Source organism: Loxodonta africana, chromosome 12 (genome assembly GCF_030014295.1).
Source record: "Loxodonta africana isolate mLoxAfr1 chromosome 12, mLoxAfr1.hap2, whole genome shotgun sequence".
Lineage (NCBI taxonomy): Eukaryota > Metazoa > Chordata > Mammalia > Proboscidea > Elephantidae > Loxodonta > Loxodonta africana.
In genome coordinates, this window is record NC_087353.1 from 54754169 (window position 1) to 54774285 (window position 20117).

General features: G+C 53.8%; 1 protein-coding gene across 8 annotated transcripts in view; it reads right to left on the minus strand.

Annotated features, from left to right (window-relative positions):
- Positions 1-544: 544 nt before the first annotated feature.
- The window catches only part of UNKL (unk like zinc finger), a 32749-nt gene continuing 13176 nt past the window's right edge, over positions 545-20117 (minus strand). For 3 of the 8 annotated variants that reach the window (XM_023557554.2, XM_023557553.2, XM_064295321.1), the window contains 11 exons: positions 19671-19806; positions 18718-18835; positions 15620-15704; positions 14112-14197; positions 13683-13745; positions 11794-11971; positions 5636-5728; positions 4884-5114; positions 3411-3610; positions 3000-3278; positions 545-2212 (listed from right to left, as the gene is read on the minus strand). In XM_023557554.2, coding sequence (XP_023413322.1) covers positions 2057-2212; positions 3000-3278; positions 3411-3610; positions 4884-5114; positions 5636-5728; positions 11794-11971; positions 13683-13745; positions 14112-14197; positions 15620-15704; positions 18718-18835; positions 19671-19806 — 1625 coding nt within the window. In that variant the 3' untranslated portion in view covers positions 545-2056. Of the gene's footprint in view, positions 2213-2999; positions 3279-3410; positions 3611-4883; positions 5115-5635; positions 5729-11793; positions 11972-13682; positions 13746-14111; positions 14198-15619; positions 15705-18717; positions 18836-19670; positions 19807-20117 lie in introns of those variants that run through there. The other 5 variants (XM_064295318.1, XM_064295317.1, XM_010597437.3 and 2 more) reach the window with 5 other exon arrangements.

Consider the following 20117-nt stretch of genomic DNA (forward strand, 5'->3'; position numbering starts at 1 on the left):
GTTACTGCCCGACAGTGCCCCAGAATGCCCACCTGGGCAGTCCGTCTCCCTCATACCCCAGTGCTCACAGAGCTGAGGTCCCAGCCAAATGCGGGGACTCAGAGGCCCTCCAGGACACACTGGGACCCTGCCTCACTGGAACATCAGGCCCGGAGTTCCCCTCTTGAGAGCAAGCCAAATTCCAGAGAGAGAACTGACCAGAGTAGCTTATACACAGACCTAAAGCTTACTTGTTCTCCACTGTCATGTAATTTGAAAATGTCTAGCTATAGATATTAAACATTGTTCTGTTATCCCAGCAAAGACCCACAGGCCTGAAGTGAGAAACAAGTACATAAATATTAATAAAAATAAAGGACTTTAAACAGTGATAACAGTAGCACAAAAGAAACATTTCTAAATATTGATCTAATAAATCAATATCACTATTGTTAAAAACAAAGTAGATTCACTAAAAACCAGGCAGAGTGTCAGTTTAGTAGAGGGCTAGCTGCAGAAGGTTGGAGGTCCTCTTCCTTTAAAACGATAGAACTCGTCTGTCAGGTTGGTTGCATTAGAAAGGGTTTTTTAACTCCTTACTATATTAAATACATTCTCATTTGGTCACTGATAAAAATTCTTACCTAGTCACTGTGCATTTTAAAAAATGCTATTAAAAGTCTTTGGCAGAGGCAGGCAGAGATGCATCAGCAGTCACTCCCTGGCCACAGGCGCCGGTACCTGTGCCCGCCACCCCGTGCAGATTCTGAGATTTTCTTAAGAGGACTGTGGAAAGTCTGGGTAGACCACAGACATCTTTCACTTATTCTGGGATCTGTAGGGAAGACGTCCCCAATCCAGGCCAGAGAGGATTCCAGTTACCCTCACCATGCACGGTCTCAGTCTATAGTCTGCCATGGGGCCTGGCTATCACAATTCTGCTGTGGCTCCTGGGGCTGAGGCAGCCTCTCCCCCGGCTCCAAGGTGGTGGGCTGGGCCCTCTCTCTGCAAAAACCTTGCTGATCACACACGTAAGTTCTGTGATCACAACAGCTGGACAGATTGGTGGATAGTGGCAGCTGGAATCGTTGCATGCATGAACTCAGGAATAGACCACTGCCTGCCGGCCCCACCACAGCCAATGGGGCCAGGCAGTGGCCACACACTCTCAGTGCGGCCCCTCTGTACAGTTACAAAGCACCACTGCCTGTGACAGGTCTGAGGAACTGCAGGGTCACACACAGCTGCTTCTGAAAACTGAAATGCAAGCATCTGATCCCTTCTGCTGCACATTTTCTGTTAGGATCTAACAGCCTTATTTTCAAGGAAGAAAACAACCCCAGCGACCGTTGTTCACTTCTTTTGCAAGGCACAGGCACTTGGAACAAGTGGCCTTGGCTCATGTAGCTGCACGAGAGAACTATCACGCCACGTCACGTGCTGGACATACAACACCAGCAGGCATGCGTGTGCACACGGTCAGGAGAACAGATTCTTCCATAAATCAAACATACAGGTAAATGTATACGTGTCTTCCAATAATCGCCATCTGCTTGTAAATACTATTGGTTTGCACTTAATTTGAAAACTGTAAAAACCCTAGCATTTCTCACTACTAGATAGATGCTCATTTGATAATACGAAGTCTAATATTTACCATACTATATGAATAAACAAACTGATATGAAATAATTTTAAGTTCACAGTACACATATAAAGCTTCATATTATCGCATATTTAAAAAAAAAACATAAACCTAGAAAGCAGCTTATAATAATTTTTAACATCTAAACTCCTTCGTTTACAAAGTGCTTTTATGAGAATCAGACTGCTACTGATCTTGCCAGCAGTAGTGTCAGATGATTGCAAACCCTGGTGGCAGCGCCCACCCCACGCTTGGCAGCCAAGGGAAGGTACGCTCGACCCCAGACACCGAGCCCACTGGCAGAAACAAAGAAGGGTTTTGGGGGGAACACCACGAAATCGCTGGTGTAAGTAACGCACAGGGGCATCACATCAAGGGTTGTTGGCGCACTCATGGCTGCACTGCACCATCAGTTGGGCTCCAGGAGGTGGGTCACCACTGTACCGGCTGGCCCTCGCAGTAGGGGCAGGCAGGCATGCTGGTGGCACACGGCTCACAGAGGACGTGATGTGGGCAGATTCGCGGGATGGAGCTGTGGGCCCGCTCGCGGCACACCAGGCACTGCTTTGCATGCACCTGGACAATGACCTGTGGGAGGAGGCACTGTTGATGGGGGTGACCTCAGAGGCTGTGCTCAGGCCCCCGGCAGCAGGGGGAGGCCACAGAGCACTGTCCACCAGCTACAGTGACCAGGGTTGGGGGCATGCAGAGGCTGGTAAGGGGGAGGTGAGGACGCTTCACTGCAAGACCGAGCCCAAGGCCAGCAGGGCAGGGTGGCTGGCAAGACACCCAGGGGACAGGCTAGACCTGTCAGCCAGGCCAGTAGAGGGCCTGCAACCTGTGGCAGCCAGACATTGGGAAGTAGACTAAAGCAGTCCTGCCTTGGTGCCAGCCTTCCAGCACCAGTGGGGGGAACTGCACTGTGGCAGGCCTGGAGAGCAGCCCAAAGGAGGGCAGGGTGGTGGGACTGGCCCCTGCTCTGAGGGCTAAGAAGGTGGAGATTGGAGTGGGGGAATTCCTAGCCAACCTGGCCATGGCAAGTGTGTGCTACACCTGAAAGGCTGGAGAACAGGACAGGTGAGAATGATAGATGGTGTACCGCAACATAAACCATGCCTGGGAGACACCTGTGAGGAGCAGTGTGGCCAGGTGGAGGGACTCCTTTAGAGGCAGGTGGTGGCCGCACTCCATCCCTGGACATGGGTGCGGGCAGAGGCTGTGCAGGGGTGTCCGACGCTGCACTCTCAGGGCCTGCAGCCGCAAAAGTAGAGGCTGAGTGGACAAGAGGGAGCAGCCACACCACTGGACAGCCTCGGGTCCTTGGACGTTGCCACCGCAACCTGGAGGCCCACCTTGCGCTCCATATGGGACTCACCCCGTCAACTGCCTCCAGGCCCAGGCGCAGTCTGCTCTGCAGGGAATGCAGTGTGGACAGGGGCGCTGCGTCCAGATCGCCATAGCTCCTCAGCACGGGCAGCGCAGCGGCCAGCCCCAGGCCCTCCACCTCCTCCTGGAGCTGCCGGCACCGCGCCTCCACTTCCTCCTTCCGCTGCAGCGCCAGCTGCCGGTCGCTGTCGGCTGCCCGAGCACGCTCTTTCGCCTCCTGGGCCTCCCGCTGCCATGCATCGCAGGCCTGGAACCAGTGGAGATGGGGCTGGGGGGCCACATGGTGGGACACACAGGTGGGGTGGGGGGGGACACGGTGGAATAGACCAGTGGAGTAGGCAGACGCGGTGGGGCCAACAGCCCCCCCACCACGTGTCCCCTCCCCCCCTCCCCCGCTCACCTGCTTCACCTGCTGCCAGGACTCCTCCCACTGCCGGATCCTGCGCTTGGCCTCATCCAGCTGCCTCTGGACACACGCCAGCTCTGCAGTGCTCGGGGTCCCGCTGGAGGACACAGGCCCAGTGGTCAGGATGGGGGAGGGGCTGGGGGAGAAGCTGCTGGAAACGAAGTCCCAGATGCTCCCGGGGATGCCATTTAAGCCTGTGAGGGTGACAGGGACAGGAGATGACACAGACCCACTGTCACCCATCTTCATGGGGCACTCCTTTGGCTCGGCTCACCAATGTCACGGGGAGATGCCATGGGTGGGGGCTGCGAGGCAGATGGCACAGACGCCCACCTTGATCTCACCAGGTCCCTTTCCCAACCCAATTGCTTTTGGAGTTTAAAGAAAAATGGAAATTAGGCTTTGTTTCTGGGACTGCATCACACACAGCAGCAGTCCCCTCCAACTTAGGTCTCAGGGCGCCCTGTGCTCTGAGGACCCCGAAGTGCTTTCACCACCAAAGTAGGTGGTACCTACCGACATCGACGGCATCAGAAGTTAAACTGAGACATTTAAAAACAGAACCATTTAAAACAATAAATTATGTGAAAAAATAACATTTCTTAATGAGAAATAACTACATTAAAAAGAGTACAGTAACTCTTCAGACAGGGATTGGGCTGGAATATGGGATGGAAAATGATACTGGTGAAGAACGAGCTTCTTGGATTAAGTGGACACATGAGACTATGTTGGCATCTCGTCTGGAAGGGGGATGAGAGGGCAGAGGGGGTCAGCAGCTGCCCGAATGGACATGAGGAGAGACAGTAGAGGCAAGAACTGAGCTGTCTCATTGGAGAGAGAGCAATTAGTATATGGCAAGGTGTATATAAGTTTTTGTATAAGATACTGACCTGATTTGTAAACTTAAGGCACAATAAAAATTAAAAAAAAAAAAAATGCAGGACTGTCACTCAGTGACCCCCACACTGACCTCAATACTGCTGTGAAAGGCCCAGCTACACTGGAGAACTGATCAGGTTTGAAGCACTAACACCGATTATAGCCATGGCTAGCCTCAACAGAAAGCCCCAGAGCCCCTCTGGAGGAAGGTCCACTGAGTCTGCGTGGGGTGCTACACCATGAAGGTCCACACCTGGTGGTGCGCAGAGGTGGCCTCTGTGCCTTGGTTTACTCACCTGTGAGAAGGGGGACTATGTCCTAACCTCAGTGGGAAGCAGCTGGTGCCTCTCAAGAGCCCCCAGGCCCTGTCCCTCCCTCCCCTGCCTGCCCACCCAACTGCACTGGCTCACCACCAGCCCCAGCTCACTGCCTGCCCGCACCAGCTAACCACCCACACCGGCTCACTGCCTGCACTGGCTCACCACACGCCCGCACCAGCTTACTGCCTGCCTGCCCACCCTCACCAGATGACCAACCGTACTGCCTCACTGCCTGGCCACACCCGCTCACTGCCTGGCCACTCACCTAAGGAGCTGTATGAGGTGGCCAAGGAGCCCAGGCTCCCGGGCTCCGACTTTGGGGGCAGTGGGGGCTGCCGGGGGGCCGTCATGGCCAAGGAGACCAGTGGCCCCGACAGTGACTGAGAGAGCAAGCTGAGCGGGGAGGTGGACAGGGACGAGCATGAGTGCAGGGACGGCGAGCATGTCATGAGGCCTGGAATGGTAACCGGTGTTGAGGTCCCCAGCAGTCTCTGACCTGCAAGAGGGGAGGGGATGGTAGCACATCAGGAGAGGTGGGCTGGGGTCCTGGTGAGCTCACCACACCCCCCCTGCCCCAGACCAGCCATGTTCCAGCGGGATTTCCACTGGCTAGGCCATGGTACAGGGTCTCAGCACCTTCAGAAGCCCCTGAAAGTGGTTTCTTTTAAAATCACATGGAACATCACATGAAGAAAATATGTTAATTTAAAATATTAGCATACTCATCTCTATACAATGTGGTCATAAGATACGATTTTGGTATTTTCCTCATGGAGGAAAAAGGCTGCAGCCTGGCTGGCTGGGCAGGTCCTCCAGCTCCCACAGACCAGGAGGGGACAGAAGCCAGCCAGCGACACATACCACAAGGCAGGAGGAGAGTGTGAGCACCAAAAAAGCCGAAAAAAAAGGGGCAGGGGGCCCAGAGACCCTCCCACCCCCAGGAGCTGGCAGGCCCCACATCAACTCATGGAAGAGTGATGAGAGGCACCGGAAAGCGTTGCGCATCCGGCATCTTACTTGTCAGCCCAAGTTCGCTCTTCTCTCCGTCTTCTAGGTCTCTCTCCAGGGATGCAATGTTTATGTCACTAAGGTGGATGTCTAAAGCCGAACCTGTCAAACAAAACACACGTCACCCTTGCATCACCCAACTGGCTGGGAGACCGTCCTGGCTTAAGCCTGGGGCTTGCCTCTGTGGACGTCTGAAGAAATCCCAAATGGCATTTTCTGGCCAGTCACCAAGGGCCAGAGTAAGGGCTGCTGGGTGCCTAGGAAGGTGTCTTCCCCTGACACACCCAGTGGGACTGCTGCAGCAGTGCTGACAGGTTCTCGAGTCAGTGGGCCTTGTTGCACCCTTGTGATGAGCTCATCTGGGCTTGGCACCCACCAGCCTGCTCTCCTCACACTCCATAACCTTGATGTTCTCCCCATTTGTTAAAACTGACCAGATGCTACACCTGACTATAAAAAGAGCATTTCCCAGAGAGCCCTTCTGGTTTACAGGGGCATCACATGGGTCTTTAGGTCACACTCATGCTGAATGCCGAGACCACAAACCCAGACCCCACTACGGCTGACCGGAAATGCGACAACAGACCCCAGATTCGTAGCACGCCTTCCAGAGCAGTGGAGAATGCACACACTCCCTCTTCTCTCAGGACGTTGTGGTCCCAACTGTTCCTTCCCTGCACTGGGCACAGAGCAGAGCCATGCAGCTGCCTTCTAGAACCTTCTGGCCCACAATTCCAGTGCCACCATCAGAGGGTGTGGTGTTGGCCCTGTGACTAGGCATTAACCCTGGTCTAGGAGGGAACCTGTTGCACCCCCGGCTTGCCCATTAAATGAATGGAGGAGCCTCGGGTTGGTGAGCCACCCACCCCCCAGTGCCAACCCACAAACCCTTTCCTGCAGGCCAGGGCTGCCCTCTTCCAGGTCCGCAGGCCCAGTGGGGACTGCCCCACTGGGGTGGGGTGGGGTGGCACTGCTCTGCTTACCCAGGGCCACCCATCTTCCATCCTCCCTCTTCCCTAGGGCTCCCTCCTCCGAGTCCCCACCACCCACCCTCACCTCCACCATCATGCAGACCCCTCCCCCAGCCCAGGACCCAACGTAGAGCAGCAGCGACCCCAGAGGCTCCTCTAGCGGTCGTGAGACTGTCTCAGGACAGCTGGTCACCCCCAAACCCTGAGGCTGGAGTGAGTTTTGAACGTTCTGCTTCTGCGGGAGCAGCATAGCAGTCGGCTCAGGAAGGAGTGAGCAGATAGGTCTCACTGAGACCTGGGTGGCCAGTGTGCCTGGCCATCCCCCCCCACCCCAAGTCCCAGCTTAGCCTCCTGGGGAGATGGCAGTGGGGCCCAAGATGACAGCACACAGGGTCTCAGATGATCCTGTTAAAACCACCCCTTCCTTGATGCAGGTGGAGTCTCTGTGGCCAAGCACTGTCCCACCTGTTGTCTGATGTTATCTGTTGCTGACGGCCCCTACACCCCTAGGCCCTCAGACCCCCCCCTTCCGTCTGGGCCCCTGAGGATGGTAGCGCAGACAGGACACCTGGCACAGCCTGACCCAGGTCACACCTGCCCGCTTGTGCATATGTACCAGCTTCTAGGAGTTAGGCCTCTCCTGGTCCCTATGGCTTTATCAACAGACAAGAGTCAGGCAGCTCCCTGGACCTCTGTCAACCCCAGGACATCATTTCAACACTGCCCAGGTAATTAGGCCACTGCCACAGGATTCTAAATAGACACTGGGCCCAGGGACAAAAGATGAAGCTTCCCCACTGTCCATCCACCCATCCTTCTTGCAGCCTACCCCTGGGAGTGGCATTCTGTGATGCTGACCCTGGCTGCCGTGCCATTGCTGCCCCCTCCACCGGTGGCAGCTTCCTTTCCAGTGGTCTCAATCTCCTCGGTTAGCCTTGACCTGTGACCTCTCCAGCTCCATCTACTAGGAACAGTCCCAGCTACTCCTGGAAGAAATCCTGCTCAGCCTCCAAAACCCTACTCCAAATGGCCTCTGCTCTGTTCCTGCTGGTGTGGACAGAGCTTACCCTGAGACCAGGTACTCAGCTCCCCACACTGCTGCCTACCCCAACGCCCCCTGCCACTGACCCCAGGGTGTCCCCACCCCCAGCAGTCCAGCCATCTGGACTGAACCCTCGGTCCCAGGCTGTTCTGGGTCAGGTCAGGAACGGCCAGTCTGAGGCTCTTGAGCACAGCAGCTAACACTTGGCAGAGCTTCAGAAACTTCTGAACAAAGGCACAAGGATGACTGAGAAGGGGACACCTGCCCCAGAAGCCTCTTCTCACCCTGAAAGATCTGATGACAGGCACACCTGCCTGTGACTCTGCACCAAGGCACTCCATTCTCCATCTGATCTGCTCCAGGCACAGCCTGGGGCCCCCAGGGGATGAGGCCAAACTGGGGCACAAGCTCACTTACACATAAACCCTGACCTCACCAGCCATAGTGTCCTTCAGCTCAAAGCACTTAGAGATGTCCATCCCAGCCCCAACACTCACTCCTCCCTCGAGCAGTGGTGCTCAGAAATGAAGCCTCATTCCACAGTGGAAGGCCTGGGAGGGACAGGGTTGGCCTCACTCTGGAAGGAACCCTGGGACAGCCCCCAGGCAGTTCCCACCACCTACTCCTCAGGATGCCCAGTGGGGACACTTTTGTCTGAAGCATTTCTCTCCCTGCACACCTCACCACCTCCTAAAACCAGTCTTGAATCTCTCAGAATGCCCCATTCCAAGTGCACTGCTTTGGGAGGAGGGAAGAGCTGAGCCCGGGAGCTAGGTGAGTGGTTACATAAGCAGCAGATTGGGTGGCACTGTGCTGCTGAGTAATGGTCCTGGCCGGGTCTGATTCCGGAGTGACAGCAAAGGAGACAGGCAGCAGACCTGCACGAGCTAAAGACCAGTCCCGAACAGCCACTTCCCTTGACCCCAAGTTCCCCAGCTCTGTCCCCAGTTGTGAGGAGAGAAACCCACCCCCTAGCCAGGCGACCTCCCCAACGCCCAGTCCTCAGGAGGGGGCGAGGCCCACCCCACCAAGAGTTCCTGGGGGACAGCCGTCAGGGTCAACCCCTGAGCAGCTGCAAGCCCCTCCAAAAAAGCCGCCAGGGGCACAGACCTGGGAGCCGGGTGACGGGCAGGAATTGTGGGGTGCGGGCGCGGTTCAGGGCGCGGGGGGCCTGAGGGGCCGCGTTCAGGGAACGTGGCAGCCGCCAGCTGGAGGCCAGGCGCCGACAGAGGCACATGAGATGCAGGCTTTTAAAATGGGAGCAGCTGCGTCCTCTCTAGCTCTGCAGCCTCTAAAAGCACCGCAACGACCTTGCCACATTGGAGCCGGGTCCCGCGCGCAGCACCTGGACGTCCTCCCGAGCCCACCTGACAGCGGCGCACCTACAGCCGCAGCGCGAAGCTGACTCACCGCCCGCCGTGCCACCACTGCCGCCGATTCAAACCCGCCCGGCCCCGCCCCGCCGCCTGCCTGGCCCCGCCCGATCCGCGTGACTTACCCGCGCGTGCCCCCGGCTCTGCACAAGTGACATCCCAGCTTTTCCACCCGACCGCGGCCCGCCCCAGGCCTCTACGCCTTCAAGTGTCAGAAAGACTCGCGTCTCGGCCCCACCCGGTTCCCTGACGCACCCACGGCGTGCCCCGCCCCCGTGAGACTCTGACGCAGCGCCCAGGCCCCGCCCCCACGCCCTCAGACTCCGACGCCCCGTCCCGCCCCTCCCCGCTCAGGCCCCGCCCAGGCGCCCTCAGACTCGGACGTCCCGCCCCTCCCTGCCCTTGCGGCAGGCCAGATAGCCGAAGCCCGACGCCCGGTTTTAAGTTATAAAGGAACCTTCCGCGACAGACGGGATCGGCGCTCCAGCCTGAGCCCCGGGCCGTGTTCTCTGCTCAGTAAGGGACGCATTCCACACTACTGCCAGTTATGGGGGCGGGCCATACCCAACGGGGCCAGGGAGGGCAAGGCACGGCCCTGACCTCAAAGGTCACGTCCGGGGTCAGTCTACCGGGGTCACACTGGGGCCCAGGCCGCTCCCTCACCTCACCTGCCTCACCTGCGGCTCACGTGCCGGAATTTCAGATGGGAGGGAACACCTGCATTGGAGTGATCGGCTTGGCAAAACCCGGGGCCTTGAGTTCTAAGGCCCGCACAGGCGGCTATTTCCTATCAAAATCAGCACGTTCCTTTCGTGCGACCTCTGTGGTTCTAGAGGAACAACTTTTTTGCCCCCAACTGCAGGTTGAAAAAAAAAAAACAACACTGGGTTTACTTTTACTTAAAAATAAATGCATACCAATACCACCCACTAAGTATGTACAATTTTAGGCAACTGCCCTCTAAGGTGAAGCCCTAAAAGAGAGTCTGTTTATGCAGAGTGCTTCCTCTCATATGCAGCCCTACAGGAAGAAGATGTGACTTCCAGAGACAGGGGCAGGGAAGTTGGGCAGAAGTTTGAGTCCTGGCTCAGACACAGGCAGGAGCGTCCAAGGAAGGAAAGGCCCCACTCCAGGGACAATGCGGAGGGCAGGCCTCGTGCCTCAATGTGTTCACAGACAGTAGACCAGTAAGCCTAACTGCAGGTCAACATGGTCACCTAGCCCCTCTGGGAACAGTCCAGAAAAGCCTCTTTCAGCATGCACCAGCAGCTCACATCGTCCACTGGCACACTGTCCCCTGGCCTGATGGCCACCACTGTGCCACTGCCCGACGCAGCGGCTTCAGGTGGTGGGCTCCAACATGCCCTCTCCACTGCTTCCCGTGGGGAGACAAGCCATGAACTCCAGCGCTCTTGAGCTTTTCAGAGACGATATCAACCCATAACGGAGAACACAGGGCTCCATGGGGGATACGCCCAGGTCCCCAGCATTCTCCAAAGTGACCTTTGAAGAATGTCAAGGAGTCTAAATATCACCCCAAATGGAAATAGGATCCAGAACTCAGCTACACTAAAAGCCACAAAAATGCTGCACGCACACGGAAGCCTATTCTGGAAGGAGCACCCTGGGAAGTGCTGTCCAGAGCCTCCAGGGGCCACTTGCCACTCCAGAAGTTTCCTGCGACGTCCTCATGAGGTGCGCAACTAGACCGGCTCTGATGTCTCCTGACCGGTGGTCTAAAAGACAGCTGAGATGATGCCCTCTCACCCATCACTGTGGCTGGCTGCAGAGTCCACACTGGCTGTAAGGCCACATACTGGTCGTGGGCTGTGAAGAAGGTTCCATGACCGATGTCTATCAGCAGTGTCTGTGGGGCGGTCACCACCGGCATGCATCCATCTGGCTGTTACAGCTGACATTATCTCCAGTCAGGAGGCATTGTCGTGGGCCTGGGTGCTGGCTAAGCACTTGGTGTGCGTGGCCCGCCTGCTCTGACTCACCCAGAGCAATCTCACTGGCCAGCCCTGAGCCAAAGAAGCTGGAAATTACCCAGAAAATGAGGCCTTTCCAGAGCTGTCAGAACAGACACAGGCTCAGGTCAGCGTGGCACTGGTCCCTGTAGGGTGTGGGCCTCAGGGCATCCTAGAGCCACATGGGGAGCAAAAGTCCCCAGCTCTATCCAACCAGCTCCCCCTGTCTGTCCTGCATTTCACTGAGGCCTCCTCACTGGTCTCCATGGCACCCACCTTCCCAACCACGCCACCGCAGGTCTCCCCCAAGCCCGGCTCTAAGCATGTCCCCATGAGTCCCCATACCCTCAGTGACTCCCCACTGCTAGAGGCCACCCCACCCCCCACAGCTGGCCTCTGAGGCTCACAGCTGTGTGGCCTTCTGGCCACCTCTCTGCTCCCTTCCACTCTCCACCTTGTCACTGCCCCCACCCTCAGGGACTCTCTGGCCCCATCACTTCATTTTTATTTCTCAAACACCCTGCTTCCTCCTTATGGCCTCTGGGCAGATGGCACCCACCACCAGGACCACAATCCATGGGGGACCTGTGTTGCTGGACTCTGTTTTTGTGACCAGGTACAGCACAACCCAAAGGAGAGATGCCGGAGACACATATCTGGCTTTTCTACCAGGTGGGCATTCCAAGTGTGTCCCGAGCAGGCAGCTCCCCAACAGCAAGCTCACGCACGAACAGCAACCTCAAACACAAATCACAATCCAGCAGACGTGGAAAGAACCCAAGGTGAAAAGGAGCAAGGGCATGGGACTCACCGAGGACCGACTCAACTGTGTTGCTCATGGGGTCTAGTGGGAGGGAACGGGCATCCAGGGCGGACAGCGCAGTTGGGGAGGAAACCCTGGGGCCAGTGCTGGAGGCCAGGGTCGAAGTCACGCTGGAGCCCACACTGGAGGCGAGTGGGTGGACCACGGCAAGCATGGTGAGGTGGTTCTGTTAAAAACAGACAAGGCAATGTGAACACAACATCATGATGATCCTGGGGCGCAGGGGCCAGAAACCCCCAGAACCCACATATGGGACAAAACACGAAGGAGGGCAGCCTTCCCAAATGTGCTAGAGGATGGCGACTTTCTAGTTAATTATGACAAAGCATCATGGGCCACGTGGGCCTCAGGAGCAGAGCAGACGCAGCCAGAACATGTGCCAGCTAAGGAATTTTCCACAGAAAACGATTTTTCAAAAGTGGGTGCAGACAATAGCCAAAAGGTGGAAACAATGGATGTCTATCAACAGATGAGGGTTAAAGAAGGCGCGGTCTGTCCATGCATGGGAATATTACTCAGCCATGAAAGGAAAAGAAGTCTTGCCCCACTCCTGCTCCAGGCTACTCATTCATAGCCCCTAGGCAGGTGCCCTCTGGGCCAATGCCAGCTACACAGACTGGCCAATGTCCACATTTCAGATTCTTTTCTCAGCCCCTGACTAACATCAATCACTTAAGATCTCACCACAAAAGAACATAACTGGGCTGCCTTTTGCTTTTAGCCATCCTTCAGCTGATTTTAAAAATGTCTCAGAAGGCCCGAGTAGAAAACAACTAAATAACATGTTTCCACAGATACTTTGGGAGAAAAATCCTCAGGGAGGCACCCTAGGATTAGGCATCAAGAAACTGAGAAAGAGAAGAGAACATGAGGTCTCACCCATTTAGGAAGTGAAAAATAAACTTCATGGGCAGGAAATGAAAGAACAGTTAGCTAACCCCTCAGATAGAAGAGTGAAACACTCACTGCCTCCCCAAAACATAGTCCCTCAGTGACTCTGGAAACATCCAGAAAGCTCACTGCTTTTTTATAGCTCTGAAAAAAAAAACACAAGGGTTTTTTTTAGTCCTTAAGGCAGTGGTGTCCAGAAAAAACAATTGTTTCTCAAAACAACCCTGGTTTGCGCAAACGGATAGGAAGGTGGGTCAGGTAGAACAGATGGGCAGCTGAGCTCAGCCAAAAGCGAGGGGCAGGACAGGGTGGGGTGTGATACAGTATGAAGCCACCACACTGTGGCCACACTGGGGTACACCAAAATGATCAACAAAATCTCTGGCGATGACATTGACAATTACCTTTTCTTTTTTTATCGTTTTCCTCACCCCTTACAACTCCTCACCCTCCACACCTGGCTTCCTCTTGACCCCTCCCACCTCTTCCCTCCCTAGTCTGAGGCTTCTCCTGGTCCCTCCTACCTCCTTACCTACCACACCTGGGCCTCCTTCAGATCCCAGCCACGTCCTCACACCCACACCTGGGCACTCTCCTCACAAGATAATGACCTTTAAGGTGTGGCGATAACCTGGATGGGGAGCCCCCAAGGGGAGGACTCTGCTTCGCCCCAAGAGAAGGGAGTGGCCAGGCTTGTGGGGACAAGCTACAAAGGGCACCTATTTCTCCACCATTGAACAGTAAGAGGCTTGGCTTTGCTGCTTCTCAGATACATCCAAATATTAAAACACCACAATTTCAGAACATGGGTGACAGAGTATTTTGAGATAGAGAGAAAAACAAGATTTTATTCCAAACGGACCTTAACCAAACCACTTTGTGAGAGGGTCAGGAGTGAGCATGAGTGACTATTTGTAAAAAAATAACAACGAAGGATCGTGTCATCCAGTGGCAAAGGCTGTGCAACCCCGCCATGGGGCCTGTACCTGCTTGCTGCTGTGCTCGCTGGCTTTCTGGCTACCTTCCATGGGTGAATCTCTCTGCTTTGCCTGCAACAGAGAAACATTTACATCAGGGAAAAGCAGGAAGCAGCTCCCACCCTGGACCCTGCCTCAGCACTTCCGGTCTGGGGAGGAGTCAGCACCCTTTCTGAATGTGATCCAGAGGACCAAGCTTCCAACTCACACCAAACAGCAGTTGTGAGTCCAGCAAAGGGCAAGAATGAGTCAGCTGGCCCGGGAGAGAATGCGGCCAGGACTCTTCTAGAATGTTCTAGAAGAAGCTGCTGGCTGCGCCAGGTAGGCTGCCTCCCTCAAACCGCCCCACCTGTCTGCGCTCCTAAATGTTCAATGGAAATCCAAATGACACGGGCACAGACAGCTGACTGCGGCTTCCTCCTCAGAATGCTATCTTACGTTTCCCAGCAGGCCACTGTTGGTCGCAGGGCTGTTGGTGGAGTTGGGATCAAGGCAGCCCAAGTCACTTGAGATTCCGATGCTCTCTGCCAAGAAAGTGGGGGTAGCAGGTTTTGAGTGGAGAGAGCCCCTACCACACCAGGCAGTCAGGCGCACACTGGCCTTGTTAATTTTTCTAAGCAGTGGGAAAACAAGAACCCCTGAAACACCAGGATGAGCATCCTGAGCAAAGTGACCCTTGGATTCTGTTGATTCACCTCTTTAATGATTTTTATGCTAAGAAACAAATTCTTCATTTGAGCAAGAATAGCTACCCTCTCCATTCAAATTTAAAAAAGAGAAAGTAAAATTTGAGTTTGCCAATAAAAACAAAAAAGCCAAACCCATTACTGTTGAGTCAATTCCAACCCATAGTGACCCTAGCAGACAGAGTAGAACTGCTCCATAGGGATTCCAAGGAGCTGCTGCTGGACTGAACTGCCAACCTTTTGGTTAGCAGCTGTATCACTTAACCACTGCACCACAGAGTCTCCTGAGTTTGCCAAAAATTCAGCTTAATTAGTAAAGAATGTCTGCCTTGAGCATTGTGCTCATTTAAAAACCACCTATATGGGATCAAATTGACAAGAGCAATTTGAAAGGTTAGGAAATTGAGGAGCAGGGAGTTTACGTTAACGGGGGATAAACAATTTGGAAAAGGAAGGTGAGAATGGTTGTACAACTTGAAGAATGTAATCAATGTAGACACTGTTGAATTGGTTTGTTTTACTACGTACAGTCTCAATAACAAAAATAAATTATTTAAAACAAATATTTGAGTTTGCAACTATACTCAGAAAAACTAGAGCTCAAACTCAAAGCCTTTTAAGTAGAGCTCCTGGGGAGCGGGGCAGGGGTGTTTGTGGGCTTTTCCCACCTGACACTGTGCCTCAGGGAGCGGTGTTTCCCCTCTGGAAACGTTTTTAGGAATGCCTTTGGTCATCCAGACCAGCCCCTCTTCACATTGACAGATGAACACAGAAAGTGAAGAAATGAAGCACTGTTCTTGGAAGTGGACACGCACCCCCACCACAGGGACAGTGCCACTTGAAGAAGGTGTTTGGGCAAGATGTAGTGGGCAGGTACATGCCAGGTTCAGGGACCTGGCTCACCCACTCAGGAGGCAGGGATGTGGCTGTGCCAGGTGGAGGCCCTGGCCATCCGACCAGAGGGCGGCCACTCGGCCCAGGACTCGTGGAGGCAGGGGGCAGCTCCAGGCTTCAAATGGCCAGACCTGGGGCAGGAGTGGGGGGATCTCTGGTCCAGGGAGCCTGGCCTTACACACAGTACTCACCCTCCTGCCCCAGGGGCCCTAAACAGGCATGTTGGGGTGCTCCCTACTCCCCTTTGTGCATGCTGACCTCCCCTTACACCCCAGCGTGCATGGGAGGCCAGGAAACCTCCAGCTCGGGTCCGCTCAGTATACAGACAGTAGCTAGCAAGGAACCTGGCAAGCACCACAGACTTACTTTCAACATGTGCAAAGGCACAGAAGGGGCCCCGGGGGCAGTAGCCGGTTTGGCGCATGTCGTTGCATTTTGTCGATTTGTAGATCTAAAAACATAAAAATGAAAGATGGAGGCATGGTTGGAAATGGGTTTCTCGGGAAGCCCAGCGACACTGCAGTGAGTCAGGCACTCGGCTACGAGCGAGCATCAGCTCTGGATCATGACAAGGCCTCCTGAAGCGGGGGCTGCTTCCCTACTCCTCGCCCTTTGATTGGGAAGCCCTGCCTCTCTGCACTGACCACACAGAGCCAGTGGGGCCGTGGAGGAGAAGCAGAAGCATAGACCGTCCGCTGTGGCATCAAGTCACAAGCAAAGTCCACTTAAACTTTTCTGAAAGATGCAGCTAACACTGTGCCTGGCATACAGCAGTTGCCCAAAAACTACTGCTAAGTGAACACGTGCATCCATCTGTTTCACGGTCGGACCCAAGGTTACTTCACTCGGGGTAAAAAATATGTTCATCCTGCCCATGACACTGGGGGCTGGCCCCAAGGCACCAAGGGCCCTCAACAGGAGACACAAGCCTCAAGGGGCCCCGACTCCCCCACCTCACAGAGCTTCCCCTCCAGGGACTCGGCCCTCCTGACCGAGCTCTGCTCTCTGCCAACAAGGCGGGGGCGGGGGGGGGACGGGCAGCAGGCTCTGAGTGGAGGGACCCTCACCAAACTGAGCAGTCAAGCCCATGCTGGCCTTACTAACTTTTCTAAGCCCTGGCTTCCCCAGTGAAGCCTTCCCCAGCCCTTTAAACTCCTCTGCCCCGGCTTCATCACTGCCTGAGGGCATGTGCTGACACTTCAATGCTGACCTATAAAAGCAGTTTTAAAGGGTCTTGAATTCAGAACTAAAAATATCAAGACTGCTAAGTATCGTTTTACATCCATTTGACAGCACAGGGTCTCTGAATACAACGCAATTCTAAGAAATGAAATACAAGCACAACTTTGAGGACGAGGCACTCAGGCCACACTTCTAGAACCTTCACGCTGCTGTGTCGCCTCTGCCTGGTACACTCGCTTAGCACAGCCATTTCAAATGCCTTCATTTACTTCCCACCTACTGAGTTCTGCACCCACTTTCATGTCCCGCAGGAAACATCCCTAGAACATTCCAGAAGAAGCATTCAATGACTCTCGAACAAAGGTCAGTTTCACCATCATGCTTTTGTCTTGCTCAAGAGTGAACGTACACATGCATATAAGTGCCTGTGTGTGTGTACAACAGCCCCTGGGTGGTGCAGTCTGCACTTAACTACTAACCAAAAGGTTGGTGGTTCGCATGGAAGCTCCATAGACACGTACAAATTCCCCGGGGGACCAAGTTACTGGGCTGAGGGCTATGGGGACCATGCTCTCGGGGAACACCTAGCTCAACTGGTGTAACAGATTATAAAGAAGATGTTCTATATTCGACTTCGGTGAATGGCGTCTGGGGTCTTAAAAGCCTATGAGCAGCCATCTAAGACACTCCACTGGTCTCACCCCTTCGGGAGCAAAGAAGAATGAAGAAAACTAAAGATACAATGGAAAGATTAATCCAAAGGACTAATGGGCCACAACTACCACAGCCTCCACCAGACTCGGTCCAGCACAATTGAACGGTGCCCTGCTACCACCACTGACTGCTCTGACAGGGACCACAATAGAGAGTCCCGGAGAGAGCTGGAGAAAAATGTAGAACAAAATTCTAACTCACAAAAAAAGACCAGACTTACTAGCCTGACAGATACTGGAGAAACCCCAAGAGTATGGCCCCCCTTGAAGTCACTCCTGAGGTTCACCCTTCAGCCAAAGATTGGACAGGCCCATAAAACAAACAATGATACATGTAGCTCAGCCATATATACGAGACTAAATGGGCACACCAGGAGCAAGGAATGGAACGCAGGAGGGGACAGGAAAGCTGGTAATAGGGAACCCGAGGACAAGAAGTGAGAATGTTAACAAGCCGTGGGGTTGGTAACCAATGTCACGGAACAATATGTGTACTAATTGTTTAATGACAAGCTAGTTTGCTCTACAAGCCTTCAGCTAAAGTACATTATTATAAAAAAAAAAAAAAAGGGTTGGCAGTTCAAACCCACTCAGCAGCACCACAGAAGAAAGGTCTGGCAATCTGCTTCCATAAAGATTAACGCCCCCCCCCAAAAAAACCTGTTGTTGTCAAGTCAATTCTGACTCATAGTGACCCTATAGGGCAGAGTAGAACTGTTTCATAGGGTTTCCAAGTAGTGGCTGGTAAATTTGAACTGCCAACCTTTTGGTTAGCAGCAAAACTCTTAACCACTGTGCCACCAGGGCTTCTCCATAATTATTATAGCCAAGGAAACCCTATGAAGCTCGGTTTTGCCCTATAACACATGGGGTCACCATGAGTCAGAAGTGACTTGACGAAAAGAAGCTTGATTTTTTCGGTTTAAAAAAGAAAAACTCATACGATTATATCAATAGATACCGAAAAAGCATTTGACAAATGCAATACCCACTCGTGATAAACACTCCCAGGAAACTAGGAATAGAGGGGAACTTCCTCAACTTGATAAACATCTACAAAAAACCAACAGCTAACATCACACTTAAGTGAGAGAAAATAGATGCTTTCCCCTTCATGTCAAGAACAAGACAAAAATGTCCCTTCTCACCATGCCTACTCAACATTATACTGGAAATCCCATCTAACACAATTAGATAAGAAAAGAAAAAGTACAGAGATTGGAAAGAAAAAAATAAAACCGTCTTTGTTCATGGGTTACATGATCATCTATAGAGAATATCCCAAAGGATCAACAAAAAATTTTCTGGAACTAGTAAGAGATTATAGCAAGGCTGCAGGATATAAGATTGATATACAAAAGTCAACTGCTTTCCTATACACCAGCAATAAACAATTGGAATTTGAAAGTAAAACGGAAAGCAAACACTCTAGACACGACCATCGCTCATGAAATAGACTCACACACCTTCCTGTCAGGCTATGAATCAAAATCAGCATTGGAATACTTATGTGAAACTGAAAACAAAAGCAACTAAAACTACAGAGCCCGCCCCCAATCCTGTGCATACCTCGGGATGGAACTGTTGCTCAGTGCGAGAGTGGCAGTACTGGCAGCTGTCCCCGCTGGTGCACCTTGAGGGCTCGCCCCACTCGTCTCCGTGCTTCACGATGGGGCAGGGTGTGGACCTGGGTAGGGATGGTCGTGAGGAAGAGGAAGACACCGCCCCCTGACCTCTGAGGTGTCAGCCCATGTGATAGGTCACCTTACAGGGAGCTCCCCACTCCACCGTGGTCAGACAACATGGGCCCTGAGAATGGCACACCTCTCGTTACTTAGGACAGGCAGAGTACTGAGGAGAGGTGCCCTCTGAAACCTGGAAGGAAGTTCAGGTGAAGGAAAGCCCCATTTTTACTTTGCATCAAATGAAAAGGGAGTCTGAGTCAGGGCCCGCCTGTAGCCTGCCAACACAAAAAGCATCTTGGAGAAACAGCCAAATCCCCTAAGAGTGAGAAGGGGCAAGGCCAGGGGGGACGGGGCTGCAGGGAGACAGAGAGACAAGACTGTAGGCACAATGAGGCCGGGGGATGGAGGGATGAGGCTGGAGGGGAATAAGGCTGGTGGGGCGGGGGGGAGGGCCAGATTGGAGGGGATGAGGCTGGGGGTAATGAGGCTGAAGGTTAAGGCCAAGGGGGAGATGAGACCAGAGGAGGCTGGCAGGTCACAGGTGAGGACAGACCAGGAGGAAGAGGGAGGAGCCACGCCCACCCCACACTGCCACCACATTTGCGAGCTGAGAGGATACAGGGGTAGGGGAACTCCAGGACAGGAGGGGTGGCCATCACCCAAAGGAGGAGGGGAGTCCAGGCAGGGGAAGGGGGTTTGCAGGGAAGCAGAGGGGCCTGGGCCACCGAGGCCCATTGCCCAAAATGAAGCCTGCACCAGCACTGGTGAGCGTGTGCTAGAGGGACCATGAGGGGGCTCTGACACCATGGAACCTGAGTCCCAGGCCCGTGGGCTCACCTGTACTGGAACCTACGGGGGTTCCGCCTCCTGTCGCGGCTGTTGTGGTAGTGTGGGCATGCATAGCCCTGGCGGCAGAGGCGTGGTGGCTTCAGGCACTGCTCCGTCTTATAGCTCCCCAGCACAAAGTTGGTGTCTAGAAAACAGGCAAGCCCACAGAGCTTGTGCGCAACGTCCACACAACAATCAGAAGCTGAAACTGCCCAGGCGTCCATCAGCAGATGATGGACAAACACAACATGCCCACCCACACAGTGGGATACTACTCAGTTATGAAGAGGAATGAAATCCTGATGGCACTCTACGACATGGTGAACCTTGAATACATCATGCTGAGTGAAAGAAGCTAGTCGAAAAAGAGCAAGTATTGTATGGCCTCGCTTATACGAAATGGCCAGAAAAGGCAAATCCACAGAGGCAGAAAGCAGATTAGAGCAACTAGGGACT